The following is a 15451-nucleotide window of genomic DNA, read 5'->3' as shown; positions in this document are numbered from 1 at the left end:
AAATACTTTATATTATTTAAGCAAATATCAATTGTCTCAAAATGAATATTATTTACTGAAGATAAGGTATCTCTTGAGCTAGATAATAATTAAAGAAATGATAACATTAATAATTAGGACACTTATCATCAACGAATTGATTTGGATAAACAAAAAATTACTTTGTGATTTCAGATTTTGCGACTAGTGTTCTCTGAAAAAAAAGTACTCTAGATAACAAACAGATAATAATTTAATGTTAAGATTTCAATTTATTTGGCATTTATCCAATTAAGGCTAAGTTTTCCCACTCGTAGTGCTAAACATTATACAATACTAGCTCTCAAAATATTATTTAGTATTTTTCGGTAAAAGTATCAATGATTTTAGAGTTTAAAATAATTTTTGAGCTACCGTGAGAAAAAGTCTACCCTTTTCAAAATTTGTTTAAAAAAGATTATTTTAGCAAGGATTACAAAAGTTTTAGCCACCATACAACTTATTATTAAGCTATTTTTATTTTATCCCACAAACACTAAACTCATAGCCACCACACAAATCGTGTCACGTATGAAACATGCTCCGGGATTATCTGCATTGCAATATTAATGGTTCTCTCTGATACATTGATAACGGTATTTGCTACTAAATTGAGATTTTATGTCGCAGGTAAACGGGCTAATATTGAAAACGAGAAAGTTTCTGAGTATTTTTCCTAGTAATTATAATTATTATACTAATAGCACAGATAATGTAAGGTTAATTTAAGGTTTGTGATAAAGCTAAGACACAAACTTTCTCTTGTTGGAACACATATCTCGTAATTAGAGAGCAATAAAACATTATTTTTATAAATTCTTACAAGTTTATTAATTAACTAGCGGTCCGCCCCGGCTTCGCCCGTGGTACATATTTACGTTTTCTCTACATAAGAACCATCCTCGTACTTCAAGGAATATAATAAAAAAAGAATTATCGAAATCGGTTCAGCCGTTCTCAAGTTATGCGCTTACCAACACATTTTGGGATTCATTTTTATATTATAGATCTAAAAGGTATTACAACTATGATAACAACACTTTTAGAACTAAGAATTTTCGAATCACTTGCTGGAATATTTACATAAATTAATAGTATAATACATATTGAACAAGTAATAAATATAAAAATTGGACCAAACATGAAACAGGTATTCTTATTCCCTATGGGTCCTAATGGGATGGGACCGCAAATAAATAGCTGTCACATGTTCGGATATTTCTGACAGGCGCAGTTAAATCTGTTGCATTGCATTTAATATTACTGTTGCCCTAATTGCGACATTACTAGATATTATAGTTAATAGGAATGTACTTGATGATTCATTATTAATTAAACAGTTTCAGATAAAATATTGTGAACTAACATAATCAATACATTTAATAAGAACTATTGTTAAACTTGTTGGACAGGATTCATTTTGTATTCACATTACCTACATAAAAATATATAAAAAATGTTTGCATTGCTTTATAACTTTTTTCAGAAAAATATCATTGAAATTTAAATTAAATATAATAGTTACACTTAAAGTTTTACACAAAATATTGTAGTAATTCAAAAAAAAATCAGGCGCCGGCGAGATTCGAACTCACGATCTCCTGTTTACTAGACAGGCGCTTTAACCAACTAAGCCACGGTGCCGATGGCGACGCTTGTGAAATAAGAAATAATATTATTATGTATTGAGTGTACCTACCTTAATAAATTTTTTGTTTTATAATAAATCAAAATCCATCTAATTATACTTCAATACATATCTTAATATAATATATAAATCTCGTGTCACAATGTTTGTCCTCAATGGACTCCTAAACCACTTAACCAATAATAATAAAATTCGCACACCATTTGCAGTTCGATCCAACTTGAGAGATAGGATAGTTTAAACATGTAGGTTTTAACATGGGCGTAGCCCGGGCGGAGTGCGGACCGCTAGTAATTTTATAAATTACTAGCGGTCCGCCCCGGCTTCGCCCGTGGTACATATTTCGCAATAAAAGTTAGCCTATGTTCTTTCTCAGGGTCTAAAAATTATCTGTGCCAAATTTCATCAAAATCGGTCCAGTAGTTTATGCATGAAAGCCATACATACATACATACAAACCTTTCCTCTTTATAATATTAGTATAGAAGTATAGATAATACCTATGATACAATAAATATAAAATATTAATTTTTTACAACCCTATTGTGAAAAATAACATTACAAACATGATAACAAGATATTAAATAATGCATGAAATACTTTATTTAATATTTTGTCAAATGGGAAAGGATACGTCTTATACTTATCGAAAATAAACCCAAGCTTACAAGTAAATTTTACTTTACAAAAAATAAATAAAAGCATCAGGCGCCGGCGAGATTCGAACTCACGATCTCCTGTTTACTAGACAGGCGCTTTATAGTCCATTGAATAAAAAGTTCTAGAGTGCGTGAGTTAGTAACGTAAGATGTTTCTTCGGAAACATGTCAAGAGTCCCTAGGTAATAAACATACTAAAACCCCGGGCCACTAGGAGGAGCCCCGGAGTGGGGGGAGGGGGAAAATGGGTCCATTTTTTCATTTTTCGCTTAAATCTCAAAAACGGTACATGTTAGAGAAAAACTTTCAAGGAAAAGTTGAAAGGCCATAAAATTATCTACAAGTTGTACCTGAATCATTTTTTCCTATATCCTACCGTTTCTGAGTTATACGCAGTAAAACATGATTTTGGCTCAAACAATTTCCACATCAATCGATCAAAAAATATTTCTTTCTTCCAAAAAACTCAAAAGTGCAACTTGTGACCGGTACTGATAGATTGCTCTTAATTAGGTCTATAATTGGTAAAATAAACACATTCCTCCATGGAAGCCTTTAGGAGGAATCGATTGTCAAAATATTATATTATGGTAGTTTGAGTTACTGAACTTGATCTTTTTATTTTTTTCTTCCAAAAAACTCATAAGTGCAACTTGTGACCGGTACAGATAGATTGCTCATAATTGGGTCTATCATTGATAAAAATACCAGATTCCAACACGGAGGCGTTTACGGGGAATTGAATTTTATTAGGGTAGTTACGATACTTGAACTTTTTATTTTTTTTCTCCAAAAAAACTCAAAAGTGCAACTTGTGACCGATACTGATAGATTGCTCTTAATTAGGTCTATAATTAGTAAAATAAACACATTCCTCCATGGAAGCCTTTAGGAGGAATCGATTTTCAAAATACTATATTAGGGTAGTTTGAGTTACTGAACTTGATCTTTTTATTTTTTTCTTCCAAAAAACTCCAAAGTGCATCTTGTGACTGGTACTGTTAGATTGCTCTTAATTAGGTCTATAATTGGTAAAATAAACACATTCCTCCATGGAAGCCTTTAGGAGGAATCGATTGTCAAAATACTATATTAGGGTAGTTTGAGTTACTGAACTTGATCTTTTTATTTTTTTCTTCCAAAAAACTCAAAAGTGCAACTTGTGACTGGTACAGATAAATTGCTCATAATTAGGTCTATCATTGATAAAAATACTAGATTCCACCATGGAGGCGTTTACGGGGAATTGAATTTTATTAGGGTAGATACGATACTTGAACTTTTTATTTTTTTTCTTCCAAAAAAACTCAAAAGTGCAACTTGTGACCGGTACCGATAGATTGCTCATAATTAGGTCTATCATTGATAAAAAAACCAGATTCCACCATGGAGGCCTTTAGGAGGTATTGAATTTTATTAGGGTAGTTACGATACATGAACTTTTTAACTAACTACCCTAATAAAATTCAATTCCCCGTAAACGCCTCCATGGTGGAATCTGGTATTTTTATCAATGATAGACCTAATTATGAGCAATCTATCTGTACCGGTCACAAGTTGCACTTTTGAGCTTTTTGGAAGAAAAAAAATAAAAAGTTCATGTATCGTAACTACCCTGATAAAATTCAATTCCCCGTAAACGCCTCCGTGGTGGAATCTGGTATTTTTAGCAATGATAGACCTAATTATGAGTAATCTATCTGTACCGGTCACAAGTTGCACTTTTGAGTTTTTTGGAAGAAAAAAATAAAAAGATCAAGTTCAGTAACTCAAACTGCCCTAATATAATATTTTGACAATCGATTCCTCCTAAAGGCTTCCATGGAGGAATGTGTTTATTTTACCAATTATAGAACTAATTAAGAGCAATCTATCAGTACTGGTCACAAGTTGCACATTTGAGTTTTTTGGAAGAAAGAAATATTTTTTGATCGATTGATGTTGAAATTGTTTGAGCCAAAATCATGTTTTACTGCGTATAACTCAGAAACGGTAGGATATAGGAAAAAATGATTCAGGTACAACTTGTAGATAATTTTATGGCCTTTCAATTTTTCCTTGAAAGTTTTTCTCTAACATGTACCGTTTTTGAGATTTAAGCGAAAAATGAAAAAATGGACCCATTTCCCCCCTCCCCCCACTCCGGGGCTCCTCCTAGTGGCCCGGGGTTTTAGTATGTTTATTACCTAGGGACTCTTGACATGTTTCCGAAGAAACATCTTACGTTACTAACTCACGCACTCTAGACCCCCCTTGGAGGGACTCATTCAATGGACTATTAACCAACTAAGCCACGGTGCCGATGGCAACACTGTCGAAAATGCTGTTCCAAAAACAATGAATACGCTTTGTTATACTGGAGAATAACTGATTATTGGTGTTTCCCCAAGTGTTCTTTTCCGCATTTTGGCCGCAAAAAAGCATGATTTGAATAAAATTTAGTCGCGGGTACTCCAAAAAAATGAGTGATAACGCAAATATACAAAAATATTATTAGGTAATTAAGACAAGACCCCACTGCTCGATTTGCAGGTATCGGTTTTTTGATGAAATTCATTTCAAACGAATTTCGCTAATCCATTCAATTTATTAGTGAAATAGAATTAGGTTGCCGCAAATATCTGCAATAACTCCATAATCTTACAAAACAGCTATAATTGGAACTAGATCTACAATCTCAAGCAAGCTTTACGTATTAGTACCTACCTAACCACAAATCAGCAAGTTCATATATTATGTACCTAAACCACTAAATAATAATAAAAAATGTGTGCGTGTACTAGTGTACACACGTAAGAAGTGAAACTTCTTTATGGCCTTATTTTTCAAAAAATAATTTACTATATAATATGCAACTTTACAGAAATAGGTACGTCGAATCACGCGTGGTAGGGATAAGAAAAAGATCGCGCGTAACGGAAAAATGTCACGCGTTACGAAAAAATGTTACACTAAATTTTTTTCCAACCCCGATAAAGTTTCACTTCAAAAAATAAACTAATTCAGTCATCAATCGTCTGCTGCATATCCCAATTCCCAGCTTTACAGAACGACCTGCATCCTCTCTTCAATAAGTTATCTACACAAATATAAACTCAAAGATTCACAATGAAAATCCCTCCATCACACGCTACAGTAGCTCATTCCAGCGGATTGCGTTTGCAACTAAACTCGGAACTGTCCCAAACGACCTCAGGGATTTCAACTTCAATGAATTACGGAGCCCTTACAAGGTCGAGGGAACTAATAAACTGTCAAGAAACAGTCTTTCAATATTCTTTTTGGTTTGAATTGACACATTTGACAGCGGGATTTAGTTATTGGACCGATGTTGGACGTAAAATAATTAAATATAGGTATTGAAATAATACCCGAGAGCGTACATTTATATCTTACTAGCGGTCCGCCCCGGCTTCGCCCGTGGTACATATTTACGTTTTCTCTACATAAGAACCATCCTCGTACTTCAAGGAATATAATAAAAAAAGAATTATCGAAATCGGTTCAGCCGTTCTCGAGTTATGCGCTTACCAACACATATTGCGATTCATTTTTATATATAAGAAGATTAAATAATATCAATAGAAAGATATGGCGCCATACCGCCAAGAATGTTATATCTATTGCACTCTCCTTTACAGATATTTATTTTATACTTATGTATATAGGTCATTAATTTTCATAAATTTTTCGCTTGTTTAAAAATACTCAACAAGAAAATAAAATGTTACTAAGAGCTAGCAACCTCGCGAACCGACGAAGCTCGGTCTATGTGAATGTGAATCGGCCTGAGGAAATTATCAGCAGCAGAATTGTTTATAATGAAATTCGGCAGACATATAACCTAGTTTAACAAAGGATCAACCACCAACAACCCGCCCAAGCCATCAATAATTTGAACTAAAATGTCTTCAAAACTAGGTATGTGATCAATATGCATACTAAACAAATCATAAAGTTTCAATAAATGGCAAGTAAACCGCAGGAGCTATTCCGGTGTTCCCGAATGAAACTTAAATAGCCGGGGGCTGTCGGGTTCCCAATTACCTACTTGGGAGTTGGGACCTCAGAGAGTAATAAGATCGATCACTCACAGGCCAAGAGACTGCTGTGAATTGCTTTAAGATACAGTTAATATATTCCCGTGAGAAATTTAAATAGAAGAGTAAGTATAGTATTAATACAATTAGGGCCTTGTTATACTATTCTTCCGTGTTTTTAAATGATTTGCATATATGTGAGGAGATATGGTTTAGTTTTAAAGAAGATTTAATTATATTTCATTCCTGCTTACTGTCAGTCTTGACCCTAACTTATTGAAAAAATGAGTACCATTTATATGCTTATAAAAAATATTTGAATTAACAAAATCGCAAATAATATTCAAAAAATAGATCGCTAGTCACTTCTAGCCACCAGCTCCCTTACTATAAACTGTAACAAACCCATTTATACGGCGATTAGAGCGGAGTCTCCTTAATTAGTTTGCTTCTCGTGTGAGCCACGTGACCTTCTGCGGTCAAGAGTCACCAAAGATTTAGGTCATTAATTTACCCGTGATTGTTAGGTTATAGACTATAGTACATACACCATCTGAAGAAATGTCTTTATTACAAAAGAAGAAATGGTGTAGTTGAAAATAACGAAAATTAAGAGCGAGCGCGCACGAGCAACTTTGTCTCCGCAACTTTTTTGTCTCCGCAACTATTTTGTCTCTTCACCCATGGGCTAGTATGAAAGTGCGCGCACGTAGCGACGCAACTCCCCATACAAATTGATGGGAGAGACAAAATAGTTGCGGAGACAAAGTTGCTCGTGCGCGCACTGTCTAAGATCAACGAAATAACCTAATTGCTATTATTTCTCCAAACGGCTGTGTGTGTTACGTAAATAATAAACCAACTTTCTCATGAAATAAAGGAAAAATTAAGACTTTCTGTTTCATTCACAACGAAGTTATAGGGGGAATCGAAATTGTCCTGAATTGCTTCGAGAAAAGGATAGCGGCACGGCCGCAGCCGCACGGCCGTGCCGCTTTTGAGATTCCTGTGAACTATTTTGTTACTAGTAGATTCAGAAATAAACCTTAACATGCACAGTTATACTTTGCAATACCTACTTACCCAAAATAAAAGTACACTTCATACAAGGCAAATGAAAACAACCACATCTAATTGTTATTTATTAAAATAGTAAAATAAATACAATAAAATTATTCAGTTAACAGTCTTCAGTTACAAATATGCTTCAACTATTTCGTCATATCCGCCTTCTCCTTGTCCGCTTTCCTCAAATCCTTCAACTGCTGGTTCTCTGATACCAGAGCTTGTACACGCTGCTCGTATTTTTCACGTAACTCCTGTAAAATTTTATTTCATAAGATTTTTGTCATTTTTTTAATTTTTGGACGCATGGATGGACGCTTGGATGCTTCTTACAGATTGAACAATGATTTTGAACTAAAATAGCTTATACATATACTAAATGGTTGGTTGGATATGGCGGGTAGCATAATATTATGTAAAACTTGGACATTAAAAAAGTATTTCAAATAGCACAAGAATAAGAATTCGTAGACGACGGACTATTTTAAAAAATAAGATAAATTACTTATAAAGAAAAATTCGGGAACCTATCTAATAATGAATTCTTTACAAGTTTGGAACTTAAAAAAACATGGACAACTTAAAAGGGTTCACAAACACAAAATTCAAAAAGCTCTGACAACTTAAAAAAAATTATCAACAACAATTGATCATTTTACAACACTTCGGGCCGATTCGTCGAATAACGTTTTACACTACCATTTTAATAACGTATTCTAATTGCCCGTATTTGACAGTTTACGTGACATTTTAATATTATCGTTATTGGACGGATAAGTTTTATCCAAGCATTGAAAAATCGGCCCTTAATATACGGTACCTTGAATATAGCCAATTGCGTGGTATACTCCTTCTTCAGGTCATCATTGAGCCCCGAGCTGGTCTGCGCGCGCTGCAGCACCAGCGCGTGGCGCTCCTTCTCCGCCTTGAAGCGAGCCTCCATCGCTTCTAAGCGATCCTGGAGTTGGCGTGCCCATTTCATATATTATGTACTTAGATACAGGGTTAGTTTTCAATGACCGGCCAAATTTTTAGAAATGGTTCAGAATCGATAACATTTTCGATCTAATGAAAAAAAACATTCTTTTTTTTATTTAGATTTCATTCCTGTCCGCCACTAAAAAGCGAACGTGTGGACATTACAAAAGCACAATTCAGTTCAACAACCTAGATAGGTAGAAGTTAGCACACACATAAATTTGGCGATGCGCGCACGCACACAAGTGCATTGATTCTCAATAAGCTTATCGCGTGTTTACGATTTAGGAAATTTTTAAGACATTTTCAAATGAATGCTATTATTTTTTTTTATTCGACAATAATATTTCAAATGTACCGATGGTTTAATATCTAGATCTTAATTTTAAATTTTGGCTGGTCATTGAAAACTAACCCTGTATAAGTTACATATTATGTAAAATTGATTTGTAATATTGACATGATTTTAAAAGAGCAACTATGGAGTTTCTTGTCGGTTCTTCTCCATAGATACTGCTTTCCGAATCGGTGGTAAATGTTAAAAGTGTTAATATGACGATTCAAAAGTGCTTTTAAAAAATAAATGTTTGAGTTTGACTTGGTCACGGTCATGTTATGGTCACGATCACGACCATTAAACTAACAAATATCATGTAAGAATATGGTCATAGCCACGGTCAAGATCAGATCCAGGTCGTTGTCATGGCCACAACAATGACTACAGCCGATGATGTATATGACCAAATAGTATTGATGAATTAATAAAATTTTACTAAAGGTAATAATGTCAAGAAAATTTGCATTTTCGTAGATAAAACAAATGTAGTTTATGCGGGTATTTGTAGACATGTATTTGATTTCGAATGTCAACAAATAATTCAAGCGCTAATTCATATCGAACTATGAAATTTAAAGTACGTCTACTAACTACTTTTATCGAAGTATTGCATAAAAACAACACCAAATGCCACCACCCTCGGCAATGTTTCATATTAATTACTAAACGATTGCAAACACAGATAATAGAAAAAAAATCTTTTCTTATTTACGCTGAAGCTGCATAAAACTCCGCGACACTTTCCAAAACACAAAAATCATTAATTATGATTTTACACGTCTCAACGCTGCGGTCATAAATTACTCAAGACTATTTCAAGCACAATTTCGCTTCATGATTTGCAAAATTTAAAAAGCTATACTAATGATGAAATTTCACAAGTCTGTAAGTGAAAAAGTTTTGTAAAAACCGCAGCACGTCAAAAATACTTCCTCATATAATAAGTTACATCGGAAATTACATTTTTATGTACGGCAGTTGAAAAAAAATGCGTAGGATGACGCTCCTTGATGGCATACTAATATATTCTATTGATAAATTTCACGTTGTATTACGTTCAAATGTCTTCATGGGTTTTCCTACAGATGGAACAAATTTACCCGAAAATAATAATAACGATAAAAGATAATGGAAACACAGTAATTTACATTCAAGTGAGCTCAGTACTTGTTTCCTTATTGAGTTACATTTAGACTACGCTTGCTTGTAAAAAATATATCGTACTGACAACAACCGTGTATTCAAGGAGTCAAAATTCTGAGCTATTTTAAAAAATACAGCAACATGCCAACTTACAGAAAAACCGAATAACATTGAACCAATCGAATTTGATTTTGCAAAAATTTTAACTTGATCGTCGAAATTTTTCACAATGTTAAGTCCAACTTGACTTAGGGCCGATTTTTCAATGCTTGGATAAAACTTATCCGTCCAATAAAGTATTACACGATAATATTAAAATGTCACGTAAACTGTCAAATACGGGCAATTAGAATACATTTTTAAAATGGTAGTTTTATACATTATTCGACGAATAAGTTTTAACCAAGGATTGAAAAATCAGCGCTTAATCAAATTAAGTTTTTCATCAAAAACAACAAAACATCATTCATCACCCACCTCCATAGCCTTAACCTCCGCGTTCCTAATATTCAGCAGATCCTTGGTGATCACGTTGATATCCTTGAGCGACTGCACTTGAGTGGTGAGAGCTTCGATCTGCAGCTCTTGGTTCTTCACCATCTTCGTCTTGTCGAATATCATGCCGCGCGCTTTGCTTAACAGCTGCAAAACAAATTATTGAAGTGAAACTTCTTTATCGGGGTTGGAAAAAAATGTAGTGTAACATTTTTTCGTTACGCGTGACATTTTTCCGTTACGCGCCATCTTTTTCTTATCCCTATCACGCGTGATTCGACGTATTTCTGTAAAGTTGCATATATGTAGTAAATTATTTTTTGAAAAATAAGGTCATAAAGAAGTTTCACTTCTTACGTGTGTACACTAGTACACGCACACATTTTTTAACAGGTTTTCAAAATCTTTTTATTTTCCTTTAACTGCGACTTGGCAATCTGTTTTAAAACAATTGGCCATTATTTTGATTGAGAAATTGTCACGAGATAATGATTTTGGTAGAAAGTCTTTTTAAAAAGACATAAAAAATTGAATAGTACGCATTACGCGCCTATTCATGGATAAAATACTAATGTTAAGTAAATTCACAAAAGCTATTTTAAATTGATTATACTAATAGCAAATAGTTAGGACACCGATTTTAGAAAAGGTATGGACAAACACTACAAATATTTTTAACAAAACACACAAGAAATCTTGATGGAACTCATAATTAAATTACATCAATGCTTATTTCTTATTACTTCTTATTATATACTTCTTTTTTACTCATTATAAAAGAAACCTACACACAATCTTGTACCACGAAACCTCCCAACATGAAGTTTTCGTTCAACTCAAACACGAAAGCAATAAATCTCGCGAATCACAAGTAAACCGGTGACAAGTCCCGCGGGAACATCAATATCAGTCACATTGATAACGGCTCCCCATTGTTTGCGGGTAGTTGAAATGTGTATTGAAATTTATGTTTTAGCAAACTTCCTCTAAGGAATCATATTTTTCCATATTAATTAGTATACGACGTGCGTTGTAACTTGTATCCATACAAATTTAAAAGATGAAATGTTTGGAATCATAGCCGTTTATACGAAGTCGTTAAGTTTTTAAAATTTTTCCAATTTTCCGCGCAATTTTCTATCAATCAAATATCCTTGACAGGTATTTATTGTAATTAAAGAGTTCTCAAAAGGAAATAAGGTTCGATTCAATATCGATTTCACCACCTATAAAATCATCTAGGTACAAACGTACAAACAGACAGACACACAAACTCACCTCCTCATGCTGCAGCTTTATGCTTTGTATCACCTCCTGATTCTTTCCAGCTGGTTTCGATAATGCCGCTTGTAATTGCGTCTCGAGATTCTTTATCCTGCTTCTTAGAAGATCTATTTCCTCTTCGCGAACCTGGTGGTAGGATTCAAAGATATCAAATGTTCAGTTTTTTCACTTAGTGGCGATATTTCAATCTTTAGTTAAAACTTAGCTGTCCAATAAAGAAAAACACGGTCACAAACAAAAATGTCACCTGAAAAATGTTTAAATTAGGGCAATAGATAGTGTTTGGAATTGTTATTAAATATGTTATTTGACGCATAAGTTTTATCCACGGATTGAAAAGCCGCTTCTCACTCAAACAGTTTTTTATCCAACGATACATATATAGAAGCTCTATTAAATCGTCAAAACATGGAAAGACATTATTATCATCAAACTTTGTCTCTGATCTTTTTATCAACCCATGTGATTTCGTTATGAATTAAAGGAAAAAAATTAGCATCTTATATAGAAAATCTGTTATTATTCAGTAGAAAATGTACTCATAAAAGAATCAAATTGCATAAAACTCACTTTCAATTCTAACCTAAGCCCATCTTCACTCCTTTCGTTTTTAACTTTCTCCAGCTCTTCAATTTTCTTCAGTAACGCCTGTTCTCTTTGTAACCATTCTTCCTAAAAAGACATTATTCGGTAACATAATAAATTCCAATGACAAATATTAGCTATCAGATATATATTTTTTTATTTGTAAGAGAACCCAAATATTTCAAGCTTATTATTTCAAATTCACAGATAAAATATGATACGCAAACGATGTGTAAGCGCGATCCTCATACAAGCGGGGGACGGAAGCCAAGCGATCATGTTCATTGACAAACCAAACCTTCACAGTAAGCACTGTCGCAGTGCATCGTCAAAAACGTTTTTTGTACATACATATTTATTGTTATCAGACGACTATGTTTACGCCTCGTGTGCGGAGTGGGTAAATTTCATTAATTTAGTAATGTTAAATATGAAAGGGACGTCAATGAAACACGCTAGATCAATGCAAACTGTTTTTTAATAATGATTTCTGCCTACCTACATATACATGATATTTTATGACATTGCATACATAACAAGTAATTTCTTTCAATGTCAATAAAAATAACATTAAACTCAATTACGATTACATTTATTCTCTACCAAGCCAACATTACGTTTAATTAAGTAATTCACAAAAAAAACTCGATTTTCATTTACCCCAAAAAAAAAACAATCCTCAGTTTTCCCGCTGAAAATCAAATGAGATCACTTACCGACGGCTTTACAGCGTCTACATTTCCGTTCGTAGCGGCGTCACCCTCGGAATTCACTTCAACCGGTTCCGGTTTGATTTCCGTCCTCGAAGGATCATTTTCCACTTGCGTTTCTTTAACGTCTGCCTGGGAATTGGGGAAATACGAATCCATTTAGCGAGGCAGTTTTATACAAACGTATTATGAGTACTTTTAGCTTTGCGCTTTGTAAGTTGGCGGGATGTGGATATGCGACCCAGTTCGTGTGAAATAAGATTCTTACCGACGGCTTTACTATAGCTTTTTCGGGCAAAAAGGTTCTCGAATGGCGACCACGTACAGGTCTGTGTTGTAGTTTTGTTAATATAATTAGAAAAAAAAAATTGTCAAAATTATAACTTCTCCTTTTTTATTTGTATAATACGCAATCAATACGAGTGATTATACTATTCACACACAAATAATTGTCTCTCGATTTACCGTATCGTAAATAAACCATACAGTTACAATGATACAACTTAATCTGCGATTAAATCATGAATAATAATTACAATAATAATTTACCTGTTGCTCTGTTTCTACCGCACTGACAGCAGGACTAGCAGGTGCCTCCTGACTTGGAACGCTTTGATCAGCCTGAAATCATGACAGGCAAGTTTTAAGCAATGGCTGACAGACAATTACAGGAGATGAATGTTTGTTTGAAGATTTTGAAATACCTTCGTAATTGCTAGTCATAATCTGTAATATTAAAACTCGTGTTATAATATCTTTATCTATTATTCAATAGATATTCACAACAATGGAAGCCTAAACATAATCTAGCCTCGAAGGTCTAAAGTAAATTTATAAATTATATTCTAAAATTAATCAAACTAATCATCAGATCTGGCTGTGACATAAGACAATTTAGTGATGATAGCCGAAATAACTTCATAAACGGGTAACAGTTGGCTCAAAGGGATTAATACCGTCAAAACCAAAAGCGCATGGAATTAGAGCGAAATCACGCAACCATTCTGAGGCACAAACAATCCCTTAAAATGCTACGTGACTGGGCATTTTGGTGTTGGAATCAATCGTCGAAAATCCTGTTAAGTACTTAAGTTTGATTGATTTAAAAGCTTAGCTGCTAAACGGGTAATTGGTATTATAATGGCCATTCTATATTCCAAATTATCCATTCTATAGGCCAAAGATTCTAGCATAATATTATTATGCTGGAAGGATTTTCATAAACCACGCCATAATATATTGAAAATGTTTTGTAATCTGTTAACATCTCAATTACTTGTTAAAACGCGTACGTACGTATTAAAAGTTTCAAGTGACACTGCTCTCTGAATAATTCTAACTAAAATTATACTTTTCTAGCAAGTTTTATGCAAAAACAAACGTAAATAAAAAAGGCGCCAAAATGCTCCACCTTTTGAATGACATTGTCTTCTTCTTGCCGCGTTTTTTTTTCGCGAAAAAATAGTTGAAGGGAAGTATTTTCTGATGTTTGATTTTACGCGAGTATTATACATTTAGAAATTAAAGACTTTTTAACGGATTTTAAACGCGATTTATTCATTCTATTATTTTCCCGACGTTTCGAACACTTTACAGCGAGCGTGGTCACGGAGATCTCCGTGACCACGCTCGCTGTAAAGTGTTCGCTGTAAAGTGCTCGCTGTAAAGTGTTCGAAACGTCGGGAAAATAATAGAATGAATAAATCGCGTTTAAAATCCGTTAAAAAGTCTTTAATTTCTAGTTGAAGGGAAGTGAAATATACAATACAACTTCGTATTGGGTACTGTTCAAAATAATATTACTAATAAATTTAAATTACTTTGTACTTTTCAAATACTACATTACTTACGCTTCCATTTTTCAAATCACTAATCTTTGACCAAATGGAACGCATGAAGGAATTGCTATTCGTTATAACGTCACATCCGTCATGTAAGTTTATACCCTCAATGCAATTTTCACCGATCATCACACACGTGGCTTACTGCAGATATTTTAATAAACAGTGATAATAAAACTTTAAAATAAACAGGGATCAAGGTTAACAAATGTATTTTTTATGTTTTTATGGAATTACACTCAACAAAACCAAAAGTCATAAGACTCAGACGAAAGAATGCTTTTTAAATTTTCGAATTCTATACAGCCAGTACCTACGCTACATACGAGATAAAGAGTTTTGATTTCATTAATTAATGTTTAAATAAAGTTTGGCGTACACAATGCACTCACCATTATAATATCTCTTAAATAATATCTACCAATACACTGATTTAAAACTTTCACGTGAAATAAGTAACGCGTACTAAACACACTGAAATGTCTTACGGGACTCGTCTATTTTTGGAGTGCAGGCGTTAGTATATAAATAGGATATTAGTGAACGATCACAATTCTCAACTTTCCCACCTATAATTATTTACAAGGCGCATTTTACCTACAGTAATTTAAACAAACATTAAAGTGTTGTATTGACCTTTTTTTTAGG

At 33.7% G+C, this 15451-nt stretch overlaps 1 protein-coding gene and 1 non-coding gene across 2 annotated transcripts; both read right to left on the bottom strand.

The window, feature by feature from the left end:
• Nucleotides 1–1588: 1588 nt before the first annotated feature.
• TRNAT-AGU (transfer RNA threonine (anticodon AGU)) lies at nt 1589–1662 on the bottom strand. Its single transcript has one exon. It is a non-coding gene; the product is annotated as a tRNA-Thr (tRNA).
• Nucleotides 1663–7519: 5857 nt separating this feature from the next.
• On the bottom strand, nt 7520–15308 carry LOC149908666 (uncharacterized). The gene is made up of 8 exons (XM_090102340.1): nt 15196–15308; nt 13512–13583; nt 12969–13094; nt 12238–12339; nt 11662–11793; nt 10366–10530; nt 8251–8388; nt 7520–7684 (listed from the first exon to the last, which is right to left on the bottom strand). Exons 1-8 carry the CDS (start codon nt 15196–15198, stop codon nt 7577–7579), a joined length of 846 nt encoding a protein of 281 aa, XP_089958466.1. The 5' UTR covers nt 15199–15308; the 3' UTR covers nt 7520–7576.
• Nucleotides 15309–15451: the final 143 nt, after the last annotated feature.

Source organism: Colias eurytheme, chromosome 5 (assembly GCF_061535395.1).
Source record: "Colias eurytheme isolate Ceu_HAF_F1 chromosome 5, ilColEury1 Martin Lab GWU primary, whole genome shotgun sequence".
Lineage (NCBI taxonomy): Eukaryota > Metazoa > Arthropoda > Insecta > Lepidoptera > Pieridae > Colias > Colias eurytheme.
Note: the sequence above shows the minus strand (reverse complement) of the source record. Positions and strands in the feature narration are given on the sequence as shown.